This window comes from Exophiala aquamarina (genome assembly GCF_000709125.1).
Source record: "Exophiala aquamarina CBS 119918 chromosome Unknown aczIA-supercont1.15, whole genome shotgun sequence".
NCBI lineage: Eukaryota > Fungi > Ascomycota > Eurotiomycetes > Chaetothyriales > Herpotrichiellaceae > Exophiala > Exophiala aquamarina.
This window is the reverse complement of record NW_013550573.1, coordinates 420,427-446,062: the sequence shown is the minus strand read 5'-3', so window position 1 is coordinate 446,062 and position 25,636 is coordinate 420,427. Positions and strand designations below refer to the sequence as shown.

The 25,636-nt window shown below is 51.1% G+C and overlaps 10 protein-coding genes across 10 annotated transcripts; 5 read left to right on the top strand and 5 right to left on the bottom strand.

Moving 5' to 3' along the window:
• Positions 1–291: 291 nt before the first annotated feature.
• Positions 292–2,460, top strand: A1O9_10943 (uncharacterized protein; the record flags this gene model as incomplete). The annotated part of the gene is made up of 1 exon (XM_013400171.1): positions 292–2,460. One exon carries the CDS (start codon positions 292–294, stop codon positions 2,458–2,460), a length of 2,169 nt encoding a protein of 722 aa, XP_013255625.1.
• A 747-nt stretch (positions 2,461–3,207) lies between these two features.
• Positions 3,208–4,109, top strand: A1O9_10942 (uncharacterized protein; the record flags this gene model as incomplete). Its single annotated transcript, XM_013400170.1, has 2 exons — positions 3,208–3,558; positions 3,657–4,109. 2 exons carry the CDS (start codon positions 3,208–3,210, stop codon positions 4,107–4,109), a joined length of 804 nt encoding a protein of 267 aa, XP_013255624.1.
• A 675-nt stretch (positions 4,110–4,784) lies between these two features.
• Positions 4,785–5,087, bottom strand: A1O9_10941 (uncharacterized protein; the record flags this gene model as incomplete). Its single annotated transcript, XM_013400169.1, has 1 exon — positions 4,785–5,087. One exon carries the CDS (start codon positions 5,085–5,087, stop codon positions 4,785–4,787), a length of 303 nt encoding a protein of 100 aa, XP_013255623.1.
• A 990-nt stretch (positions 5,088–6,077) lies between these two features.
• On the top strand, positions 6,078–6,685 carry A1O9_10940 (Ras-like protein Rab-6A; the record flags this gene model as incomplete). The annotated part of the gene is made up of 2 exons (XM_013400168.1): positions 6,078–6,546; positions 6,630–6,685. The coding sequence occupies 2 exons, from the start codon at positions 6,078–6,080 to the stop codon at positions 6,683–6,685; spliced, it is 525 nt and encodes a 174-aa protein (XP_013255622.1).
• An 845-nt stretch (positions 6,686–7,530) lies between these two features.
• On the bottom strand, positions 7,531–8,670 carry A1O9_10939 (uncharacterized protein; the record flags this gene model as incomplete). Its single annotated transcript, XM_013400167.1, has 2 exons — positions 7,531–8,256; positions 8,383–8,670. The coding sequence occupies 2 exons, from the start codon at positions 8,668–8,670 to the stop codon at positions 7,531–7,533; spliced, it is 1,014 nt and encodes a 337-aa protein (XP_013255621.1).
• A 1,433-nt stretch (positions 8,671–10,103) lies between these two features.
• Positions 10,104–13,961, top strand: A1O9_10938 (uncharacterized protein; the record flags this gene model as incomplete). The annotated part of the gene is made up of 1 exon (XM_013400166.1): positions 10,104–13,961. One exon carries the CDS (start codon positions 10,104–10,106, stop codon positions 13,959–13,961), a length of 3,858 nt encoding a protein of 1,285 aa, XP_013255620.1.
• Positions 13,962–14,676: 715 nt separating this feature from the next.
• A1O9_10937 (pyridoxamine 5'-phosphate oxidase) lies at positions 14,677–15,411 on the bottom strand (the record flags this gene model as incomplete). The annotated part of the gene is made up of 1 exon (XM_013400165.1): positions 14,677–15,411. A coding segment is annotated over one exon (735 nt), but the record flags the coding sequence as incomplete, so codon positions are not given.
• A 2,074-nt stretch (positions 15,412–17,485) lies between these two features.
• A1O9_10936 (calmodulin) lies at positions 17,486–18,119 on the top strand (the record flags this gene model as incomplete). Its single annotated transcript, XM_013400164.1, has 2 exons — positions 17,486–17,533; positions 17,682–18,119. 2 exons carry the CDS (start codon positions 17,486–17,488, stop codon positions 18,117–18,119), a joined length of 486 nt encoding a protein of 161 aa, XP_013255618.1.
• A 1,201-nt stretch (positions 18,120–19,320) lies between these two features.
• Positions 19,321–23,270, bottom strand: A1O9_10935 (uncharacterized protein; the record flags this gene model as incomplete). The annotated part of the gene is made up of 3 exons (XM_013400163.1): positions 19,321–22,655; positions 22,713–22,859; positions 22,910–23,270. 3 exons carry the CDS (start codon positions 23,268–23,270, stop codon positions 19,321–19,323), a joined length of 3,843 nt encoding a protein of 1,280 aa, XP_013255617.1.
• Positions 23,271–24,264: 994 nt separating this feature from the next.
• Positions 24,265–24,549, bottom strand: A1O9_10934 (F-type H+-transporting ATPase subunit F; the record flags this gene model as incomplete). Its single annotated transcript, XM_013400162.1, has 2 exons — positions 24,265–24,344; positions 24,396–24,549. Coding segments are annotated over 2 exons (234 nt in total), but the record flags the coding sequence as incomplete, so codon positions are not given.
• Between the last annotated feature and the right edge of the window lie 1,087 nt (positions 24,550–25,636).

Sequence of the window (25,636 nt, the reverse complement as noted above, 5' to 3'; positions counted from 1 at the left end):
ACCTTACGGGTACAATGCGCGAGACTGCCCGTAGCATCGTGTATTACTGTATTGGTTCGTCCTGACAAAAAGACAGGCCACTACCCCGCCATATCCCACATACTGGCACTTTGCAGTCAACCAAGGTCAGGCATGCAGGACAGGTTCGTCAGACTCTAATTTTATTTCCCGCAGCATGATTACCACGTGACAATATCCTCAAGTCACTGGCACCCATCAACTTTCTTCAAAAAGTGCGCTTGTCAACGATGTCGGTGATTTCGCCTGGAACAGAGGCTGCTGAGGGCAGCAATGGAGCGGCGCTGGACGACGGTAGTCAAGGTACAGACCCATGCCGTCATTTCCTCGATCTGTCAAACCAATGATTTACCAAGTGCAACAGGTCAGTCACCAACTACCGCCTCCACGATACCCTACTCCAGTCTGTCGGACGGCAACCCTCGAAGTCCAAAGCGGAGACGACTATCTCCTGTCAATGATGAGGACAAGAGCGGCGATGCCACCCTTTCACAGGCCACTCGCGACGCTCCCACCACTCAAAAGGGCGAGGTTTCAAAAATTGAAGACCCGGCAGTGAAGCAACAAAGCCATACTCCCAGTGTTGCGACAGCTCAAATTCAGCCTCAGAACCCCGCTGTCGCTGTTCGACTGGAACATCTACCGGCCCTCGATACTGCCGCCTATCATGTATTGGCTTTCCTGGCACGGTTAACGCCGGCCGATGCGCTAGGACTTGCCAGGGCTCCAGACTCCCCAAGTTCGCGAGAATATGCAGCATTGCGATCGCAATTTGAGTATACGCGAAGATTCTATAATACTGGGGCACATTTTTTGTCCGCAAAAGATACTGGTCTTGAAGAGAAAACACAGATTGATACTCTTCGAAAGGCGAATCAAGCTATCTTTGTGTCAAGCGTATTTACAGGAGAGATTGGCCTGCGGGACATGGATCGGAGTTTTCTTTCGGTATTTGTGCCCGAGGGAGGCAAATTGTTGAAGCCCCAAGGCTCCATGTATCTTGAACTAAAGACACAAGGATTTATTACTGCTTGGCGGACTGGCGCAGCACCGCCTGCTGTAGTTATGTCGGACTTATTTGGTCCAGACATAGATAAGAGCATACTGTCAAGAAGACCGGGAGTGAGCACTTTGGCTCTGAGTGAGCAAGACTTCCTTAATCGGCTTTCGTCTCGCCGCGAAATTCTTCAGACTCACATACAGAACAACACTCTAAATCAGCTGCCAGAGAAGTATAAATGGGAAGATTTTAGTCGTGAGGTCTCTTCATATCTTTTTAAGAATATTGAGAATCCTCTCGGCAACGCTGATGGAACTACGGCTCCACCCAGGAGCGAGGGGGTTCCTATACCGCCTCAAGGACAGATGGAAGGCCAATTTTCAATTCATGGTACATCTTTTCCCCCAGGCTCACGTGAGTCATTTGCTTCCCCAGCTACGGCATCGACGACGTTACCCGCTTCTGGACTGCCATTCCAGGATGATGATTTCGTTGCACAGGCAGCTAGAGCTGCGGAAATAGCCATGCAGGGAGCTGGGGGAGTCTCTTTTGCAGAACAGCTGCCTGCGACAACATCAACACCACCCTCTAATCAAGGGACGAATCATGCTGCCCCAAACATGAGCAAAGAATATCAGCACTATGATCCCGCCATGGAGAGAGCTTCAGCACGATCCCTTGGAGAGAACCCATCCAGTATTCCGAGTGAGATACCCCATGTATCACAGACTGCGCCAACTTCAGTTCTGTATGAGCGAGCCCGACTGGCTGCAACGACAAAGGCGCTTGCAGCACGAAAAGGGACTAGCCCTAGCCAAAGACGCCCGTGGACGACTGAAGAAGAAAACACTTTGATGGCCGGCCTTGACCGTGTCAAGGGTCCACATTGGAGTCAAATACTGGCCATGTACGGACCAGGAGGAACCATCAATGAGGCCCTGAAAGATCGCAATCAAGTTCAATTGAAGGACAAAGCTCGGAATCTCAAGCTTTTCTTCCTCAAAAGCGGCATCGAAGTGCCATACTATCTTAAGTATGTTACTGGTGACTTGAAAACACGAGCTCCTGGCCATCCGAACAAGCAGGAATCAAAAGAACAAGAGAACGGACAAGGGTTTATGGCACTCGACGAAATCGAGCAAGAAGCGCTGGCGACGGGATCCAGCGGGTCTCGCTCAGGACGTCAATCACCAGCTGTCGATGATTTTGAGGAGCCAACACCAGCAGCAGACATCAAAAAACCATTTGAACCCAGCATGGATGATGTAAGTGTCTCTCCCAAGACTACCACTTGTTGCTTTGACCATCTAGAGTCAAGACTGGAGATCTGGATTCCCTTCTCGTCGAACTACACTAATTCGAAAATTTGCAAACAGGTGGAAGCCATGATAGCGAGAGCAGCTGCACAAGCATCTCAGTCTCTGGGCTCTACTTGGCCGTGATGGCGACAAAGAAGACTAGAAGTACCTGGAACTGTGGTTCTAGCACCTGCAAATCATGATGAACCTTCAGTCTACAGCTAACATAAGCCCCTTTTCCTAACAGATGTGTCAAGGTGACATAGATATGTATCAAAGCCTCAGAGTTGTATTCCCAGTTTAAAATTTTTACAGAGGGATCAGGCGGTGTGTGGCGATGCATTGAGGCTACTGATATTCACGATAAGTCAGACATAATGCAAGGTCGCATCAACCATTTGCGATCCACCTTAGTTCAGACGTGCCTAATGTATTATAACTTTGTATGACAGACATATGAAACCAATACCTAAAGGTCAGTGGCCACAGCCCGTAAATACCTACCTAGGTAGATAGGACACTCAGTCATTTCTTAATTGTATTCCCCAAGCGCTCCAAAGGGTAGAGTCATCCTGATCAAGCCTCGGACGAGTTTTGAGTCTTCCGATTGGGCGGATCAGAACTTCGTAGTGAGCCAGCCACCATCAGTAATTATCAGGGGGATGGTCCATACCATATACTGTACTCCGTAGGACTGTCTATCATCCTGCAGAGTGCTCTAAGTGAAGGTTGATACGGTCGCTGTCACCTCACCCTCACCGATCGGTTTTCTGTTCTGCGCTGTCCTGCTCCATTCAAACGGCACTAACTTTTGTGCGAACCGCATTCGAATACAGCCACCACCCGGAGGGCACTATCCTCTTCAGTCCCACCACTCCTACAATAAGCATAATGGCAACCGAAACAAATGACAGCACCGCTCCGCCTAAGGAGATGGACGTCGACGTTGACGCAGAAATGGAAGACACGCAAGACACTGCAACAGCGACCGCCACCGACGCCGCCACCACAGGAGCCGCTGGCGGCAGCGGGAGTAACAATGCGCAGAACAATGAGTTCTTATCAGCGGCACTCGACATTGAGTTCACACAGCCTGAAGCCCAGCCTGCAGCGGCGGGCGCGGCAACGGCGACGACGACAGGAGGCACGGGGGGCGTAACGGGCACTGGCCTGCTACATGGAAATCGCAAGGACGTGACGCTGCGCGAGTTCCTGAGCAAGATGGATGATTATGCGCCAATTGTATGTTTTCTTGAATCCCGCTAAGTACCGTTGAAGAACGTCTTTCGAGATCCAGAGGACAAAGGAATTCCGCCGTGCTGACAAGATTGCCTCTCTAGATCCCCGACGCCGTAACAGCACACTACCTGACCCTATCCGGGCTCCCACCGCCCTCGGCCGCCGACCCAACGGGCGCAAGCACGAACACGACACCGCTCCCACTGGCACGACTCCTCGCGCTTGCGACGCAGAAGTTCGTGGCCGATATCGCCGCCGACGCGTACCAGTACAGTCGGATCCGGTCGTCGAATTCCGCATCGGCCAATAACCCCCTCGGTGCGGGCGGCATAGGTGCTGGTGGACCTGGAGGGGCGGCAGGCGTGGGCGCAAGCGGTGCTGGTGGCGCAGGCAAGGTACAGCAGGCGGCGCAGTTGGGTGTGCAGAGGACTGGGTTCGGTGGTGGCGGCCAGGGCGGGAGTGGGCAGGGACGCACGGTCTTGACTATGGAGGACCTGGGCATGGCGGTGCAGGAGTATGGGATTAATATCAAGAGGGGAGAGTTCTACAGATAAGAGCAGGGTTGATGCTGCCGTTTTTCTTCACGGCGATACACGAAGTATGATGGACCCTAGGCTGAGGACTGAGGGGAATCATCGCGTTGGACTTTGACATGCATGTGCATAGCGACGGCGTCGGAGGGCAGTGGTCACAGGCTCGTGGTTACGACCAGAGATAAACCATGATGGTTGCATAGATTCTCAGGCGGTCATTTTCAGGAGGTGTAAAAATTCCAATCCTTAACCGACTGGGCTTGCGAAAATGGATGAAAGTAATCCCATCCATATTTTCAGAACAGTTATGTCTCCATCCTTGCTCTACTTCGCCCTGCGGCTTTTTCAGCTTCCTCAGCGAGAGCGCTGTCCGAATTCCTTTTATCAAAGAGCAGTGTGCAAGCAAGTCCTGGAGAGCCGGCCAGCCAGCGTGCGAGGAATGTGCTCGCCCAAGCAAAAGCTCATTTACCCTTACATGCCTCATGGAAACTCTAATATTATCTTGTGTCGTACAAGCCTTCACCGATCGGCAAACCCTCTCTTGTTGCTCTCTATTTGTTCTTGCTCAACTTATATGTAAATCGTTTCCTCGTTCTGCAAGCTCGCCAACATCAGTCGAACCGTCACAGTAAAAGGCCGAGGTGACAAAGGCCCAGGGAACCGCCCCCAGATGGCGGATGGGGGAAAAGAATCAACTCACGGTGAGAACTCGCCCAATTTCCTTCCCACCATCTCCTCGGTCACGTAGACGTCGTTGTACGTCTTTCCGTTGTGGACTAAGAACTTGTAGCCGACCATATACGGCGTGATTGCTGCCGCGCGGGCCTGGGTCTTTATGGCGTGGGTTTTGGGCCCGGAGAGGTCGAAGGGCACGAGGTTCGGGCCTAGGAAGATGGATGTGAGTATATATTGGTTTTGTATGTGAATGGAAAAGGTTGATATCAGACTGCGGTCGTCGGGTTTGGGTGTTTGAATGAAAAGATCTGTTGGTTGTAGCATGGGTGTGTTTTCGGGCTGCCATACCTTTCCAGACGGATCGCTTCAGTAGCGACAGTGTTGGGCGCATTGTTACCCCAGGTTCATGGCCGATGTACTCGATTGCGGTAGGTGGTGGGTGTGGTGATTTACAGAGAAATGCTTTGCGGAGGTGCTTGACTCGAAGCACGTTCTTGAATGACGGATGTCTGACGAAAACCAACCGTCCAATCAAACGCCAGATAAGCAGCAGGGTGATATTGTCAGACTGCACAGTTATTTCTGTCGTTCCTAGGCATCCCTGTCGAGACTTTCTAGGCGGTCGCCTTACCCGGGCCCAGCATTTCCCGACCAAGGACAGGAAAGGGTCAGGCAGTCAGGTCACTGCGAATGCGGATGCAATTCAAACTCCAGAAATGAAACTCCACACCCGTGACCCGACATCATCACTCAATCAGACGTGGGAAATTTGGTGCCTGCCCCGAACAACGATTTCGGGAGATTTACTCTCCTGTTTACCTCCTGATCCTGACTATTAATTGAGTCCGCGTTATCTGAGAAGGTAGCAAACAATAATATCACCTACACAGTCTTTGTTCTTGTCATGACCTTACGATAACCTCCGCCCCCTCTTTCTTCCCTATTCAACCTTCGCCCAACAGATCTTGCGTGCGACGAATCATCTGTCTTTTGTTCTTGACAGATCCATCTCACTTTCGAATCGACTCCTTTTTGTCCTTGCGGACAGCATTCTTGGAGTAAAATTCCGAAATCATGGCGTCACCGGCAGTAGGGTCGTACTCGAACCCAATGAAGAAGTTCAAGTACGCAGTTCCAGTTCCAGTTCCACACCATACAAAGTCCGCAGGCTGACGGGCGATGTAACTACAGACTTGTCTTTCTCGGTGAACAGAGTGGTATGATGACATGTCTCCCTTCACCGCGGGCAGAAGAGAATCTATACTCATATGTGATGATTGTACAGTGGGTAAAACATCATTAATAACCCGGTTTATGTACGACTCCTTCGATACCACATATCAAGCGACCATTGGCATCGACTTCCTATCCAAAACTATGTACCTCGAGGACCGCACGGTACGGCTGCAGCTGTGGGACACAGCAGGCCAGGAGCGTTTCCGCTCGCTGATTCCCTCGTATATCCGGGATTCGTCCGTCGCCGTCGTCGTTTATGACATTTCGTCCAAGAAGACTTTCGAGCAGACGCGGAAATGGATTGATGATGTGCGCGGTGAACGCGGCAATGACGTGATTGTCGTGCTTGTTGGAAATAAGACCGATCTTGGTGACAGTAAGAGAGAGGTCACTACCCAACAAGGTGAAGAGGAGGCCAAACGCTCCAACGCCATCTTCATGGAGACCAGTGCAAAGGTCGGTCATAATGTCAAGGCCCTATTCAGGAGGATAGCCCAGGCCTTGCCCGGCATGGATGCCGAAGGCGAAAATCAACCCAATCCGCAAAGTGAGTCGCACTCCAGGCCCAGATTTCCTCATCTGCTAGCACTGGGTGAGATCAATGAAGCTAACTCGGCCCAAAACCCATAGTGATCGACGTGTCGATAAACAATCAAAAACCCGCCGAGGAAGGGTGTGCCTGTTAAAGGATTCCAGGTTAACCTCCTTGATCGAGTCCATTCCCTGCACGCATCAAAAATCATAACTGGACATTGAGTTCCTTCTCTATCTCTCTCTACTGTCCGTGTGGTTGTGCAATCAGTCTTCCGCTTTACGTTCAACCATCCCTCACAAGGGTGTGCGCCGGTCGAACGCATGATATACCGTGTTATCGGAGGACCACAAAGTGGATCTGGTAATTTTCATGAGGACGCAAGTGAGAGGTCCTGGTGATGGAGAGTGCAAGTCTTCGGTCTACACAGACATGTGGGCACAAGGTCCATTATCCAATTGGCAGAAAAAGACCAATTGGGTTCGCTTCGTTTTAGCATAGCAAGGCGTTTTTGGGTTGCGTGATGGAATGGGCACCGCGTCGAAGTTGGTATGAATTTTGAATCGAGCCAATGTACCTCTTTTGGTGGTGCTTGGTCGGAAGCCATAAGGCATGGATGAGCAAGGACATGAGGACAAGCGCGAATGCCTCATGCAGCGAGTTGGCAGCTTGAAAACTGGGGATTGTCCATGCAGAGAGTATACACACACATATACATACGGGTTCGGCAGAAGAAGCGCATTGGGCAGAAGTGATAGCGGGTGTAAATCTTAATGTTGTTGTTTTTGCTCATCTTGTATTGGCTTCATCCTTGCAGTCTCTTCTGTTCGAAGTTTGGGGAGTCGTGCTTGACTTCCTAGTACCTGCCGCAAGCAGGAGTTTAGAGTCCAGTATCAAAGTAGAAGTGGAACAAAAGGCACAAGCCGGTCTTCATTTGCTATCAATTATGGACGTCAAGAACCTAGTTGGGGAGAGAGAAAAGAGACATTCGATTTTTCATTACGTCAGAAGCCAATCAGCCACGTCCTGATACAAGGCATCGAGGCCCTTCAGCCTCTGCACCTCCTCGTCGCCTTTCAACTCGATATGCGTCCAGCTGTGGATGACATTCGGGACAGTACGCCAGTTGACACCGTTCCTCTCCCACTCTACGCCCAACTCCTCATTGCTGGTCTCCACACCCGCGAGCATCTTCGCCATCGCATTCGCCTCATGCTCCAGGTAATCATACTCGGCGGCAATAAAGAACACCCTCTGCGGCAGCTTCTCCCTGTTTGCCGCATAAATCGGACTCAGCAGCGGATCCGTCTTATCCTGACCTGGCGGGATATAAGCCCAGTTGAAAATCGGGGCGACATTCTTCAGCATATCGGGTTTCCCGTCCTTGGTTGTTTTGTACTTGCCCTTGTATTTCCCGGAGAAGTCGACCACGGGGTAGAAGGCGACCAATGATTGGACTTTTTCTTTAATATCGGGCAGTTGTGCCACGGACAGGGTCAGGTTGCCGCCAGCGGAGAAGCCCATGATGGAGACGCGGGAGGCGTCGTAGGGGTGCGGTGGGGAGGCTAGGATGGCGCGGATGGACTCAGCGACGTCGTGCACGCTGTCCGGGAAGGGGTTGCGCGGCGCGAGGCGGTAGTTAATGCTGATGACGAGCAAGCCGTGCCGGCTGGCGAAGTGCCGGTTGATCGTGTCGTCGACTTGCGGGTCACAGACCATGAAGCCCTAGAAATGGCGGAGGAGGGTGTGAGCAAGGCTTTGCTTGGTGGGTGCTTTCGCAATGGGGTATATCTTATATGTTATTGGCGAGGGGAGGAGATGGCCCTGAGAAAAGCAAAGGAAGTAACATACTCCACCGTGAATTGATATCAGCAGCGGCAACTTTTCTCCCTGCCGTTGCTTCTGAACATGATCTGGGGGAAGAAAGACCCTATGCTCGAGCATCGGACGCACAGGATAGCGCTTTGTATACTCAGGGAGCGTGGGTTTGAGCTTGGTTGCGCCGGTGATGCGCATGATCTTGAACATTGACGCAAGGCTGATCTTCACGATCCATGCTTGAAAAAACAACTTGATGCGTCGGATTAGGCCAGCGCGCTTCATGAGATTGTCGCCTGAGGGGCTTGTTGGAGGCGCCATGATGGCAAGACATGCGTGCAGCACGAACCGCGTAAAGGGAAGACTATGCTTAAGACAGATGTGGACAAGAGGAGAATGGAGGACGTGGAAGAACCAGTGATGAAGAGCAAAGAGCCTGACGGAGTCCTGATCGCATGTATCTGCTTGACATCTGCCGAAAGGGCTCAGAACCTACCTAGGCACGGATAATGGTCAGGGTACCAAAAAGCGGAGAGAACAAACGAGGTCCTTTGTCGTTGGTAGGCTCCTCTGAACCAAGCGTGTTCGGTTTTCGATGTCATCCTCTACTCGCTCGTGTTTCCTACCGTGTCCTTATGTCATGGAATATTCGAATAATGCCAACGCCACATTCAAATCATAAAGATGAGGCCACGTGCCACCGAGATTTCTCAGCCTTAAGAGCGAGATCTCGTAAGTGCTCGGCCGATGCAGGCTTGGTTAAGTCCATTCCGGATGGCCGGGTGGCGGACGAGTCGAGCTCCAAGCTCCGAGAAAAGAGCAGTCATAGCGAGCCGCCGCCGGTAGTGATGCTACTGATGGGTGAGTCCTGCCAGTGCCAGGCCTGTCCTGCGCTATCCTGCCCTCCACATCCGTCCTTCTTGCTACTTCCAGCTTAGTCTGTGGATGCTGAGTGCCCGGGGATGTTGCATGGATGACGCCTAGGATGAGGGCCTAATGGCATTGGAAGGGGTCCTTGGGGGGCTGCTCGGGGCCTGAGTCCCTGAGTCTTTAACGAAGAGGAGCCACACCCGGCGATGCTGGAACTGCTCAACCCTCCCCGGCCCAATTACGAAAAGGGTCAGGCATGGCAGGACAGGACAGGGGCCGCAAGGCATGGGGTGTCGAAAAGCCCACGGAATCTCCACCAGCAAATTCCCTCAACTTCCCGAAGAATTCAATCTGTTTCCATTTCCACCTGGCAAATGACTGGTTCATGCTTCTCCTCGACTTCCACTCTCTTCCTATCCTTTCCTCTCGCTAACTCCATCTGGCTTGAGTCCGCCTGATCTTGTGAATTCGAGCTCGTCGGGATTGTTCCAGCTCCGCCAGCCTGGCCATTCGTCACCACTCACAGGCACGACTCACGACTCAGAAGTTCAGAGCTCTCCCGCCAGGCACGACATTTACGAGTACGATTTGGGATTTCCAACACCACCACCACCACCACCACCACCACCCCCCGATATTTCTATCACACATCTCTCCCACCATTCGTTTCTCTCCCACTTCACCATTGACACGCGACCTACTTCCATTGACACTCCACTCTAGGGTGTCGACATCGATACTTCCACCTCCCTCAACATTCCGCCCTTTTCAAATCTGCGCGTTCGTTGTCGGCTTTCGAGTCGTCAATGAACCTGCATTTTCTGCCTTCATAATTCCGTTCAACCCGCTACTCTTCCTGCTGAAGAGACCTTTGTATTCACTAAATGCCTTTCAAGCCCTTCGCACACCTCGCCAGAGTTAGTTTTGCAAAGGGAATCGCCCATACTTACGCCCCTTCTTTCGTCGCTGCTGGACAGTCCCTAGGTCAATTTCAGAATTACCCCGTTGCCAAATTCTCAAAGACCGCCCAATTACAACAAACCTTTTCTGGTCCGGCCGGGTCGAACGCTGGAGCAAAGGCTGGTCATGGTTCACAAGCAGGTGGAAATGATGCTGGTTTAGCTCAATACTATGCCGCGTGGCAACATGCACAACAAACGGGGGATGACACAGATTGGAAAGAACATGAGTCTGCCCGGAGGATAGGATGGAAACATCAGGAGAGAGTCAACTCTGCAAAGACCGGTGTACGTCTTGATTCCTCTAGACCCCTCGATGCTCTCCGATCCACTGCCCGCCTTCCAGTTTCACGCGAGGGTAGTGACCGACTTGTACCTCAAGTCGAATATCCAGATCACCCCTTGGCGGAAGCCGAGGCTCTGGGCAATGTCGACGAGGCAATCGCAAAGGAGATTCACGATGTAAATGCATCGCACCAGGTCGACGATATCACCTCTCGAGAAACCGAGCTAGGTACTCCCGTCGCCAGCACAAGAGCCCCGACCCCAGCTCTCCAAGAGTCAACCGCCACTGATCTTGACTCGTCGGCATATTCTCAAGAGCAGACGACACCACCAACAGATGTCACATCTCTCGCTTCGGATGAGTCCATTCTCTCTGAACATATTGTTCAACTAGGACAGCAACAGCGATACGCAGAAATCCCCGCCGTCTTCGAAGCCATCATCAAAGACGGTCAAGTCCCCAGCATTGACGCGTACAACCACATATTGTTGTCAGCCATCAATTTGACCAATGCTTATCAGCCATGGCCAAAGGCCCTTGAGGTCTATGGTGACATGACCAGACGTGCTGTCGAACTCAATGCCACAACATACATTATTCTCCTCCGTTTCTTGGCTGCAAGAAGCCTTGAAGTACATCAAGTTCAAAAGGCTCTTGGTCGAAGTGCTGCCCGGTACGGGACCGATGGTGCACTGGTCCTGCCTTCGGCTACCAGCCAGCAGCAGCTGTATGCTGCCGACACCTCCCTCACCTTTGCCACAAAGCTGTACAATATTGCTCGAGCTACACTGCAAGATTTCCGGCCATCAGCCTCGCTTTATAATGCTCTTGTCAAGATATCTGCGCAAAGTGGCTTTGTCGATCACATGAACGTCCTGCTCGCTGACATGAGGTCTTACGGAATTCCCCTGGATGCTCGCCTTTACACTGTCGTCATTGACGCCCAAGCATCCAAGCAGGATATCCACGCAGCCCAGAGTCTATACGAGGAGTATCGTGATCGTGCCATCAGCCGCTCTGCAAATGATCCACTTGATATGCAGGTCTATACTGCTCTTATCAAGGCTTACTACAACACTGGGCTGGCCGAGACTGGACTACGCTTTTACGAAAGAATCTTGCACTCATTCAACGAATCTGCCAACGAGCATGATCTCTCGGAGCAATTGACAACAACTTTTATCTTGAATGGTCTTGTTCAGCACCATGTTGAGAACAAGGCTTTCTCAACCGCCATTTCCAGCATTAACGACTTTGCTCTTCAGCCTGTTGCCCGTGACCAAGCCCTGTCAATGGTCTGCGTTTCCGCTGCCGACGCCAATCATGAGACAGATGCCTTAGTCGCCTTCGAGGCTATCGCCTCCGACAACATCAAAGCAGAACCTGTCATGGCCATTGCAGCCATGCACATACGTGCTGGTGACGTGACCAAGGCCAAAACCATCTGGAACAACGCACGAGGCCTTCTCTTGACTCCCACTACTGACTTTGCCGCAATGTACGCATTGTCACTGGTTCGCAGTGGCTCGATCGAAGAGGGTATCACAGAAGCTCGGGATATGTTTCAACGAATCCGTGCATCGAGCTCCTCTGAAGCCAGTCGTCAACTCGCCATAGCGGAAATCGATGAAACTATTGTTCTCTTTGGCGATGCTCTATCCAAGCAACAGGCTGTGGTTTCGGCATCAACCAGTGTCTCGATGTTGAGAGCAATGATCGAGAATGGTGGTCTAGTATCACCCGTCGCTCAACATGCTATCGCTAGCCTTGGTCCTGAGTGTGTTCATCAACTCAGTGCTCAAGATATTGCCTTAGCCCTTCACGTTCAGGCGGAGATGTTTATGTCCGACAATTCTACGGACATCGCCCATCCCGCTCGATTCTCTCACTTGTTGGAGACTGTTCTCAACCGCGGCATTCTTATGGATCCGTCAACGGTTCATGTCGTCAGCGAATGTATCTCCAAGGTGACTTCATCACGACCAGATCTCGCTCAACGCTGGCAAGAACTATTGCATCCCAGTCTTCCAGCCCCTATCAATGCTCAGCCTCATTCACCATTGACACCTCAATCAGTTACCGTCGAAAACATTGCTCCTGTTGATTCGTATGATCCCTATGCTCATACAACCGATTACCGTGCATCAAAGGCCATTTCAGATCTTGTTGAAAGCACTAGCGGACGCATTGAGAACCATCTCAGCGATGCATTAAGCCGTTTGAGAAATGTTCGTCGTGCTGGTAGGCATCTTCATTACTCGGCTTATGCTAAACTCATCACTGGTGCTGGAAAGGCTAAGCAAGCCAATCTTGCCCAAGAGATTCTCAGCATGGCCCATTCTGATGTACCTATGGCGTTGCAAATTCCTGCCGTCAGAGCTGGTTGGATTTCCATCTTTGATTCGATGATTGCTGCTTGCCTCACCGTTGGTGAACGTGGCCAGGCGAATAAATTCCACCAAGATCTCCTCGAAATGGGAGCCGCACCATCAGCTAACACGTTCGGTATTTATATCACTACACTCGAAGGAACCTTTGATGAGGCTACTGAAGCTGTCAAGATCTTTCAACGTGCCTTGGCTGAGGGAGTTACACCCAGTGTGTTTTTGTACAACGCAGTCATTGGCAAGCTTGGCAAGGCCCGCCGCATCGACGATTGTCTGCGATATTTCGGAGACATGGAAGGTCGCGGCATTCGTCCGTCCTCTGTTACCTATGGTACCCTCGTTAATGCTCTCTGCCGAACCAGTGAAGAACGCTTCGCCGTGGATATGTTCGACGAGATGGAGGCAGCACCCAATTATCGACCTCGACCAGCCCCCTACAACTCTATTATTCAGTACTTCTTGAATACTAAGCGCGATCGAAGCAAGGTCTTGGAGTATTATGAACGCATGAAGTCCAAGAACATCAAACCAACATCACACACATACAAACTACTGATTGAAGCTTACGCCTCGCTCGAACCTGTCAACCTCGAAGCAGCCGAAGCTCTCCTCTCAGAAATGAAGCAAGCTGGTGTTCAGCCTGAAGCAGTTCACTATGGCTCCTTGATCCATGCCAAGGGCTGTGTTATGCATGACATGCCTGCTGCTCGTGCCGTTTTCGAGTCTGTTGTCAATGGAGCCATGATTCGTCCAACTGATACCTTGTACCAGAATCTCCTCGAGGCAATGGTTGCTAACCACGAGGTAACCAATACTACCGAGGTTGTTGCTGACATGCAACGACGTGGCATCTCGATGACGCCATATATTGCGAACACTCTCATTCATGGTTGGGCAGGTGAAGGAGATGTGTTCAAAGCAAAGGCAATCTACGACACACTTGGTTCGGCCAAACGTGAACCAAGCACGTACGAGGCAATGACCAGGGCCTTCCTAGCTGCAGAGGACCGGCCAAGTGCCAATTTAATTGTGCACGAAATGCTGCACAAAGGATATCCCGGTGCTGTTACTGAGAAAGTGCTCGCCCTTGTGGGTGGCATCACAGCTTAAAATTGGAGGTCCCCAAAAATTAATTCAGCATCCGAGTGTGGTGTTTCAGCGCTTGCCTCGATGCTTTTTCTTTTGTTTATTGATGATGATACCCAGAACTCACGAGCGACAAGCCTGTTGGCTCGAAACGGCCATGGCGTTTATTGGATTTTCTTTGGCGCTGTCATTATGAGGAATTGCGTTGTGCCCGGGACGAAAATATTGGCGGTTGCGAAGTGCGATGACATATTGGATCAGGCCGGTCCTTGGGAATGGCGCCAGTCGAAAAGGGTTCCTTGACAAAGGCGTTTTGACCAAAAGGTGCAACTGTGCATGTACTAACAGAACATAAAGATACACTCTACTCAATTTTTTCATAGATGACTTAGATATTGTGGCTATATCTAGGTGTGCATATGCCGGATAGTCCCTGATTAAATATAGTGGACTGGGCCGTTGTGACTGGCAAGAGCCAGCGCCAATGTCACGAGGTGGAAGAAGAATTCAACTTCTATATGTTGAAACACCCATCAAGATTCTTGATCGTATTTTTGTTATCGTAGCATTTGTCTTTATATCTGTTTCTCGATGCATTTTTTGGGTCATCGCGGCCCTGAATTTTAACCGGCCAGGTGCTATGTAGTATAGTACGGAGTAGTTGTTTCTTTTGCTTCTCACATGCGTGGTCCTGTGTTCATGAGTCGTCGAGCTGTGAGACTATATGCATATAAATATATCATGGACTAAGCCTTTCGATCTTCCAAGCACTAGCCCCATCTCCATCATTAGCATCCTCCCCTGTCACTGTGATTCTCGTGTACAGAAATCGATCATGCAACCTGCTCTCCCGCCCCTGCCAGAACTCCACGGTCTCCGGAATGATGCGCAAGCCGCCCCAGAAAGGCGGAACTGGGATTCGGCCCTGGCCGTCAAAGCGGGCCTTGGCGTCCGCGACGCGAGATTCTAGATCCGCGCGGCCGTCGTCCTCCTCATCGACATCATCGACGTCTCCGCTGTCTCCGGCCTTACCTTTCCCTTTCCCTCGTTGCGGAACCAGCACACTAGTCTGCTGGCTCGCCCAGGCCCCCTCTCGACTCCCTCTCGCGCGTGTGTCGAAATAAACCTGGCTCTCCTCCTGCGTCAGCCGCTCGACCCGCCCCTCTACACGTACCTGCCGCTCGCACGGCTTCCACCAGAAACACAGGCTCGCGAATGGGTTGGTCGCGATGTCCGCCGCTTTCCGCGACGTGCCGAAGTTGCTGTAGATGACGAAGCCGCGCGTGTCGAGCTCTTTCAGGTACACGATCCGCGAGGACACCCGGCCCGAGGGCAGAGACGCGGTCGAGAGCGTCACCGTTTCCGGGACGGAGTTGGCGAGCTGTGGGGAGCGGAACCACGTGTGGAATTGTGTGAATGGGGAAGGGGACAGGGAAGAGCGGTGGAGGCGGGCGAGCGAGAATTGCGCTGCTTGTTGTGGTCCTGATGAGTGTTGCTGCTGCTGGAGATCCGTTGAGTCTGTATTGGTGGTGCTGTTATCTCCTGGTGCGACTGTGCATTGATTCCTCCCTCTTCCCCTCCCCCGGAGAGGAAAAAAGGGGGAGGAGTCAGCGTTAGTGTATGTCCTTTTTTTGGTAATTTGGATTGCGGATATCAAATGTTCATAATTGGGATCAGCGTCTCTCCTTTTTTCTTCTTCCCGCTTCCGCTTCTGATATCATGATGGTGGTGGCAATGATGACGACGACCAGAGAAGAGTGCATTTGGGGGCCATGTTTCACTGGACTAGCGAGGCAGACTTGACTACCTCGCATAAAACGGAAAGGAGAGGAGCGAGCACTTACAGATGAGCTTGCCCTTTTGAGATGCTGCAGACGTGGACATTACGGCTTGGTGAAGCATTCCTAGCCGAGGAGTAAAAAAGTACCAATATGATAGAAGTCTTGTTGGAGTTGGGAAGATGCAGCACGAACTTCTGATGGGGAGCACTCGTCGTATTTAACCAAAGAAGGAAAGTTGAGAGATTATGTGAGCATATGCTTGCTGGCCTTTCTATGCATGCACCGCACCCTGTCTTTCGAATTCTATGACATGAAGGAAATTAATTATTCGTTTTCTCCGGGGGGAGTGCTTTTGTTTATGGGTGAGTTTTGTGGTTATCTCATGATGCGTGCAGTGGAGAATTTGATATGACTTGCTCGGTAGCGCCCTGGCCTTTGTTGGGTACTGGCATAGTAGTGCGGAGTATTGCTGCGAAAATGGTACATGTCATGCGCATTTGCTCTCCCCTAGTTAGAGCAGCGGCTGATATCACGTGGTAACACGTGGTCACTCCTGAAATGCTGACTCAAGCCCGTTCCCATCCCTTTGGCCCCTCCCCTCTTCTCCCCTCTTCTCCCCTCTTCTCCCCTGTCCGAGTCTCGACTCTCGAGTGACGAGTCCCCCAAGCTTGCATTAGTCCAGGGACCCTAACGAGAGTCAAGTTCAATTCTGCCTTGCTCTGGATGCCTGTTGACACCCAACAAGCGAAAAAAACAAGCTTCTTTTCGAGACACGTTTGACACCTCTTTTCTTACAGATCCTTTCAGCCCAACCCACAATCTGGCAGCAGTCCCCAATTGCAGCCTGTCTTCTGTCTTACACGCCTCTCCCTGAACCGCTGGCCTACCTAGTATCTTCTCGCCCTTAGAATCTAGGACTCTCATCCTTCGATAATCCTTAGCCAGCTGTAAAGCACAAGGCCCCAAGCAAGAAAGAGCTGAGCATTACCACCGCCTACTAGGTAGCTAGACCAGAAGGACCACACAAGACCTGACCTAATCTTCAACCAGTCACACAACCCCTGATCACCTTCTCCATACCCTGTGGCACACGCACAAGCTTGCCTTGCTGGTTCGATTCCGTAGCATCTATATCTCAGCCCGATTCTTCTTTCCTTTTATTACTTCTTTCTATATGCCGCCCACTCTCGACAAGATTGATACCTCATCTCGCCCTATTCCCAACAAACCGATTCAGAACACAATGGTATGGCCCCTCCTTGCAGTATATTGAATCCTAGTCCTCTGCAGTGGTCTCTCTAGTCCAGCCATCCTGGAAATTCCATCCCCCTCTTTCCGAGATGGGACAAAAGCAGGCTAACGCTTGGCACGCTTACCGCGTGTCTTTCTATAGACTCCAGATACTCCAGTCAAGCTATCCGAGGAGGAGACTCAGGCCTACAAGGACGTCTTTGCCTTGTTCGTAAGTACCTAACTTGCCATAGCAATGTCTTAACCGCCTGATACTGACGATTTTGTTCAGGATAAAGATGGAAGTGGTAAGCACACCCTGGATCCCAAGGAGGTTTTCAGCCCCGCCTTCTGAATCATCGACCACTCTCCCGGCCCGTCGCTATCAGCCTCAGCCTTGTAAGCGGGGCTTGGGTGATTTGGGTCTCTGATTCTGTCAATTCATCCTAACCGAAAACGTGGCTACCATTGTTGAGAACGGCTTTCTGACTCATTTCTTTATCAGGTACTATCACTGCAACCGAACTTGGTGACATTATGAAGTCACTGGGTCAGAACCCATCCGAATCCGAGTTACAAGACATGGTAAAAAACGAGCTCCTTCTGTGCCCTTGTGCCCACTGGCCCGCCTCCAAGCATTCCGTAGAGCACGTCTTCATCTTCCACCCCAAACAAACGCCATTTTCAATCATATCGTCAAGATGAGTAGCTAACGAGAAGATATGCTATTCAGATCAATGAAGTCGACGTGGACTCCAATGGCAGCATCGATTTCGATGAGTTCCTCAAGATGATGTCACAGACTGTCAAAGCCACGGATTTCGCTCACGAAACCCGTGCCGCATTCAACGTCTTCGACAAGGATGGGAGTGGCACAATCTCCGCCGACGAGCTTCGCCAGGTCATGAAGTCTCTGGGCGAGAACTTGACCGATGAGGAAATCGACGAGATGATCCGCGAGGCTGACAAGGATCGAAATGGCACAATAGATTGTATGTGGTTTTACGCTTTCGTGCCTTATCCCCTCCCCTGCAAATTGTTTCGGCTTTTGGGTGGCTTCCTGGCTGCCACCCCTTTCGATCCCAACACAGTGGTATTGTCAGGAGCGACTCAGGCTAATTGTACTTCCTTCCCAGACGAGGAATTCGTTCAGCTGCTCTCCCCCAAATAGGCGAAGGCGGGCATGGAGACTCAGCGCCGTGAAGACGCTGCCGTCCACCTCCAGCTAGAGTGGACTACCAGATAACCCCCTTTCTTCAGCGGTCCAATGCTTTACAACGAGCGGCTACCTATGATTCCAGACAGATATAAGTCTTAACCGTGCCCTAAGCTACTGTTTCTGATTTCATGACCAAATTACACGACAAAACCATGATGAGAACTATGCATCGTTCAGAAACATGAAGGAGAAATCCCCTTCCTCCCAATTCAGATGAGATGAAGTCCTTGTTGATTTCGCTCTCTAGAGTTTTCCACACAGCAAACCAAATTCTCATTGATATATAATAAGCCTTGAGGTATACCTGAACTTCCCATACCACCTCCGGTTATCATCCTCTCATGATTCGCTTTTATGCGCTGGAGTCTCGTCGTAGTTTTTCGAGTCCGTCCCGTCTCCCTACACCTTTCCTTTGTCCTCCCCTTCTACCTCACATATATCCTGGACACATTACGTAGGCAGGCAACATGCTTATCGGTAATGGTACGTTCATCAAGAAGGACGAGGGGGGTCCACGTGAGAGCCAGAACGAGAGAAATAAGAGTGGCTGAACGCCCACATGTGAGAGAGATGGGTTGAATGATATCATATGCTGGGCGAGATGCTTCACGATGGCTCACCGTTATTTACTACCAAGGGATAGAGGACGCAAGCACATAAAACTTTTGCCATAGAGCACGAACAGTTGAACAACTAAGTTTTCTTCTCATTGGTTCTGTCTGATCTAGGAGCAGTTAAAGGAGTAGTTAACTGATGTGCACGGTTGTGGTGTGTCTCGAAATGTGTGTGTAATATGCGGGGGTTCCCCCTGAGCCACCGCACGCTTTCGGAGAGAGAGAGAAGGCATCTTCAGGCCCTGAGCTGATCTGTTGGATAACAGAAAAAACAAGGAAAAGGTCGATAGTACAAGTAGAAAGGGTGGGTTTCTCCTTTGCCCATTGCAATTCGCAACGCCGATTCTGGACGCCACACGGCCTGGTAAGATTTCCGCACTCGCAGACATTTCGCAATCCTCCTTTCCTTGTTGAAACTTAAGGGAAGGCGACTAGTTTCTATTTGGCAAAGGGAAAAAAATCCTGACAAAGTTAAGTAGACTTGCCCGGAATGTTCACCAAGGCCTTCGATAGGAAATGCGGACAGACGATAAGTCCCTCTAGTGTGCCTTGGACGTCTGACGAGATCGGGGATTGGCTCGGTGGCGAGGATTTCGACCGCTGTATGAACCACTTGAGCTGGGAGGTCCACTACCAAATCGTTGACGCGGTCCGGGGTTCGACAAGGGTCCTGCCTTCGACGGAATATCCTTCTTGGTGGATTTGAGCGAACCCGGCATTCGGATAATAGCGAACTGAGATTTCTGTGGACCATTATGACGTTCGAAAAGATTGCTCACCATGAAAGGGGCGGTGGATGTGGGTTCGACAGGAAGTGGTGGAATTCTCGATGTCGTTGTCGAGACAAATTGAGTGTGTAACAATGCATCTCGAGGGAAATTGATGGCAGGTAACGAGCCTGGTTCTCGATCTTCGAATAGATCATCCTCACTCTCGACATCTTTGGTGATGACCGATTCATCCTCAAAGGCGAAATCTGCCTCCACCTCAATGTGGATTGGAAGGGAGACGGATGCTGCCGGAATTGAGGCATGTTGTACATCAAGAGGTTCTTTGGTAGAAGATGCAACAGCAAGCGCAGGCCCCACGAGTCGTGCCGCGTCCTTGGCAGGAGAGGACTTCCTCCCCAGCAATCCGTTAAATCGCTCTTGCCAAGAAGCGTTTTGAACAATGGGGGTCGACACTGACCGCATTGGAGTGGCAGCTGCAGGTGCAGGTGGCGGCATGGAGACTCTAGCTGCCCATGTCAATGGACCATGCGACTCTGGCTGAGATGATACTTCGGGTTGAACTTGGACTGGGCTTGGAGGAGTTGGTGGCATCGCTGGTGGAAGCTTGACCACAGCCTTCTCTCGAGGAAAGTGTACAACAGGCCTTGCAAAATCTCCATCGAATGCAGGATGAAGACTGGCGTATTCTTCGGCTGGTGGAGGTGATGGCGTCCGGGGCGGCTCAGGATGACTGTAGGTAAATGCGCGTCGATCTTGTGGTTGATTACCAGATTGCTGCGGGAAAAATCGAGATCCACGACCAGCTTGGCCAGCTCCTATTCTTGGAAGAGTGTCGGTGTTGGACAGCGATCCGACCGCGCCAAAGACAGTGGACGGCGGTACAGTTGTTTGAGAAACATTGGCCAGGTGACGCTGCCCCGCCTGATCACCGACGTGAACTTGCTTCCAGGTTTCATTGAAAGTATATTGGGGCCCTTGACGAACTCCAGTGCGTAGTTCTTCCTCACGGCGAGCAGCAATTTCTCGTTGGATTTTTTCGCTCTCAGCTCTTTCTTGCTGGCCAGCAACGGCGTGAAAATTGCCCCATGCCTCTAAGCCTGTGGGTTTTGACCCGTTCTGATACCCGTTCATTGGTGGCTGAACGTGCTGTGATTGAGGAGGAGCAATCGGCGTAGGTTTTGTTGTGGGAAATAAAGAATCAATCTCGCTATCTACAGCAAGCGGACCTTGATCAGGGGAGGTGACAGATTGAAATGAATATGAACGAGAGTCTGGAATTGCGTGATTCACATGTTGTGTTTGAGGTGAGCGTCCGGCATGGGGAGTTCTGCCATTCATCCAGCCTTGCGCGGTAGAGGACGTGCGCGATAGATCTTGAGGTGCGTAGCCTGCTAGGGTTTGATCAAAGGTTCCGTTGCCGAGGGCTTTATTGTTTAAATTCGGTACCCCCCAAAGGTTGCTTGTCTGTGGACCCCGGTGGTCGTGACGCAAGTCATTCCAGCCGCTGCGTGCATCACTCCCAGAAGTATGCTTTGGAAATTTCGGACTAGGCTCAGGCGGGCTAACAACGTCCTGGTTACTTGGATGCCGTGTATCGGGAACCGTTCTAGCACCATTGACAATAGGGGATGGATCTTGATGTTCTTCCACTGGTGGCTCTTTGGACTCAACTCTTGCTGGCGGCATTGTCTTCTGAGAATCCACAGGACGAGACAATGACGTTCCAAGCTTCTTTATTGAATCAAGTGGAAATACCTTCATCATGCCGTATTGCTGTGGCTCTCCAGAAGCAAGTGGTTGCGGTGGCTTTGGTGGAGATTGTGTTGTTGTCAATGGATTTGCAGAAGCAGCCAGGGCCTGCTCGGGAATCTTCTTGGGCACGCTATCATGGACGTGTTCATCCGGTTTGCTTGTGGTGGTAGTGGGGCCAAGGGAGGCCAACTTAGCTCGAATTCGTTCTTGCTTCTCAGCTTCCATCCGTTGCTCTTCCTCAATTTTGCGTTTTCTTGCACGTTCAATATTCTCTTTCATGAGAGCTCTCTGCTGTGTTCGCTGTGCTTCGATGTCTCCTTCGGTTGCTGACACAGGCCCTACAGAAATGTAATCGTTCGTTCCTCGGGCTTGGTAGGTAGGGGTCTGAGTGTTTGATATAGTCCCATCCGCTGACAGTGGCGCTGTGTCAACTTCGATTGCCATCTTATGAGTATCGAAGACGGGGGTGGCATGTTCACTAGACTTGATCGACATTCGTCGCCCGAACTGCCCGCTACCCCCGGAAATGGTGGAAGAAGCCCTTCGTCTTGCAGAGTCCATGCTTGTCCTGTTGGTCTGGAAAGCTGCTGAGGGTTCAGCAGGGGCGTGCACGTCAGTATGACTGGGCCGCTGTAATACAGCAGCAGCACGGAAGTTCTGATCGTTCCTCGACATGCGTCTTCGACTTTCAGGAACCGCCTCGTATTTCCCAGAACTTGGCATGTACAGCTCACGTGTCTGTCCAGGCGAAGTCTCCCTCCATGATCGATTGAAGTCGTCTGCCGAAATTTCCTTAGCTTGGGATGGTCCTGAGAGAGCCGAGGGACTTTGGGAATTGACAGTGCTTTGAGGGAGCCGATTCGAAGGTGGCATAGACAGCGGTGGGTTAATAGCGACTGGTGAGACTTTGTCTACAGGTGGTAATGGCGCCCACGGTGATTTAGAAGGGGCTGGTGCATGGTTCGCTTTCGGGTTCATCAGGCTGGGTTTGTCGGAGGGGCTCCTCGACAGAAGAGTTGCCGCTTTCTGTGCTTGCTGCCTTTCAGCGTTGGCACCCAATTTCAAGACGGTGGCATTTGGACCAACAGAACTGGTGAACTGTGGAGGTAGAATTTTGTGGGTTTGTGCAGGTTGGGATTCGTCGTTCGTATCAGCAGATGGCACAGGCTTCTGGGTTGGGGGAGGAGCAATTTCGGCAGGAGTGAGGGTGCTCTTGGTACCATCATTCCACTCAATCGTTTCCGGTGCCCAATCGTCCTCATCATCGTCAATATCTGCCCATTTTGCCTCTTTGCCGTCTCCATCCTCCTGTATGCGCGATGTCAGATGAATGCCATATTGCTGCTTAAGCTCTTCGTCGGTCAAATGCTTCGTCGATGGTTGGGGGGTGACTAGTGTACATGGTCAGCATAGACGGACAGACAGACAAGCTGGGTGAGAGATAATACCTCGGTTCTTGTTCCAGACCTGCATGGGATCAGGCGCAGCAGTTTTGAAAGATTTGGTCTTTGATTGGAGAGAACTTGTCGTCTTAGCGACTAGACGCGGACGGCCAGCGGGTGGAGTAGAGGAAGACAAGGAATTCGGAGGTGTAGCTTATCCGGGGTGTCAGTTGTGCCACCAGAATGCGTATAATGGACAGTACCTTTGTCAGTGCCTTTGGCCGTAGAACTGTCCGCAATGACTTTAGGAACAGAATATTTGGCAAAGCTGACGGGTTTGGCGACCAACTTCTTCAAAGGTTTGTGCTCAGTAGGCTTGTCACCGGCGACACTGCCATCTGCGCGGCTGGTGTCTGTGTCTGATCGGGCAGAGACATCGTCGATTTCGTCCATCTTAAAGGGCATATGGATTCCATTCTCTTTAGGTGCAACCTCTACAACAGCAGTATCGTCCCCAGAAAGTTTGATCTCAGGTGTGGATGTGGTCTCAGGTGCGTCGGAGGGCGAGAGGTCGCCGACCGACAGAGTTTGGTTTACCACATCTTGTGCTCTCTGCTCTGCCATAACAAACTCGGATCTGGAGTGGCGCAGTGTCAGACACCAGCTGCTGGCAATGGATAACAAGATATGTACCTGTTAGGGTGTGTAGTCTGCCACGGTTGCCAGGCTGCTCAGCGTGGTCCGGTAACGCAATAAGGCGTCACGGATCGCGATGGAGTGATGGTACAGTGATCGGGATTAGGAGGCTAAGGGATTCTATCGATGCCTCAACAAGGAATAGAGGAATACAAAGAGGAAGAAGAGAAAAGGTGGATGGGCCGCGGAATGGATAGAGAGATAGGAGGGTTTAGAGGCTGCGCTCGTGAAGTCCAAGTCATTCAACTCAGGATCAGAGAGATTTGAAGTGGTCTTGGCACGTTCAGCTGGGGCCGAGGGCACCTAACTTTCGCCTGGGCTTGTGGTCGCAGGGTTTACCTAAGGACACTGCATCACCGGGTAATGACGCCTAAGCCCAGACGCCTTAGCATAGAGTTTACTAGAGTTCACCTAGTGGGAAGCACTATATTCATGTGTAATCCTCAGCACCACACTGAGGAGTCATACGAGTAGACGGGCAATCCATGGTCATTGCACATCATTAGATGATTTCAAGTGGTGCCACAAATAGACCAGCGCATGGACTAATACGATTCCCTTTCCAGAATAACGCTCAGCCGGAGTTCATTGTGACCTATCTACAACTCGACCAATTCAGTCGGATGGACCGTGCTCACAGCATTTCTCACTCATACCGATCATTGAACTGTCGGTGGTTAATGCCAAACGGACAGACAGAGGACAAGGATGATCACAATGTTTCCCAAAGAAAGAACATGCTGTTGAAGTGATAAACACCTGCATTGGTCTAGAGCTTCATGAGAAGCTCACTACCTTGATTCCTATTTTATGTACAGTCTTGCTTCTTCCCATCTAAGACAACCATTTTCAAATCAGTGGGCGTTGTTCTTGTGGTGTCCTGTGTCGCGGGTTAGCCAATATCTCCCAAACTTGGTATCTGATGGTAGTTCATACTTAAATGGAAGTAGTACTCCATGCTGTAACCCAGTGTCATGATACCAAAGATAACGTGCCAGATAGCTACTTCACGTCAGTTTCCCGCGCTGTGTTAGATATCTTGCACAAACATACGCGCTGCGGAGGGGTTTTTCCCAAAATATTTTGCCTGGTACCATCCCAACGGGCCGCCAGCCGCTCTCTCCGGTGCTGGTCCTTTTGGTAGTCTCTCGTAGAATTTCACTATTCTTGCCATGCGGACGGCATCTTTGGCGGCCCCAAGTCCCTGTTCCAATGTCAGAAGGTCCTAAGTCCAAAGCGTTGATGCATCGAGCTTCGTGGTGTCACGATCGGATTTTCGGGGTGATCTTTCGGCACGCTTGCCAGCGCGAGGTCTCATAGATCCGGGGGGGGAAGTGGTGAGCTTACCGCTGGATTTGCAACCTAGGGAAGAATAGTCAACAAATGCAGCAAGATTTGCAATTGAGATTGCCCTTACCTTGGGAGGGACCAGAGTCGACACACTTCTGCGAATGACAAACGACATTTTGAGCTGATTGACCGGATTAGCCTCAGTCGAGGAGTCTCACGACTTTCTCTGGGTACATACAGGAGACTCAAAGCGTGCGTATGGGGCGCGTAAGAGTAGTTCGAAGCTGTTGCAGATTGAATGTCTGGTCAAACAGCTCCGTCCAACTCCTGCATCTGCAACTGCCAAGGCCGGTAGCTCAAAAGACTTGGCACCACCAGCAATGTACGAGCACAATATGCGTACTCGGAGATCACGTGCGGATTCACCTCGACCATGCCGCTTTTGAAACCTCCTCCTCCAAATTCACCCTCCTTTCAGGCTTTCACCCTCCAGGGTGCCTCTCACCTTCGACTCACTTAGCCAACACTCACCCTACCCCTTCGTCCTTACCTAACGGTCCCGTTTTATTCTACAATATGTCAATCCGCTAGTTATAGTAGATATAGCCTATCTTTAGACCCCCTAGTAAGCAGAGTATTCAAGCCTTCGCTTCAATGAGACGATGATCAATGCGATCATCAACTTTGTCGGCTGCTATACCTAAATCCGCCCAAGGTTCCTCCTTCTTTAAAGAAGAAGACCTCGAACAACAATTGGAATCTATAACGTCAAATCCCTCATGGGGTGATCCCAGTCGACGGGTTGGAGAAACAGGTTAGCGCCAAAGTCCATTTTCCCTCCGAGGTCTATACTAGCCAGGCAAAGAAGCCTAGTTGCTATCAACATAGTACAATTTGTGCTTTCACATGCGGCATCTCTTTCTGCTGCCATATCTTGCGCCTCGACCAAGCTGCGAGCGTCTCGGATGGCTTTGCCATCTCTTGCTCTACTCATCTCTGGCCAA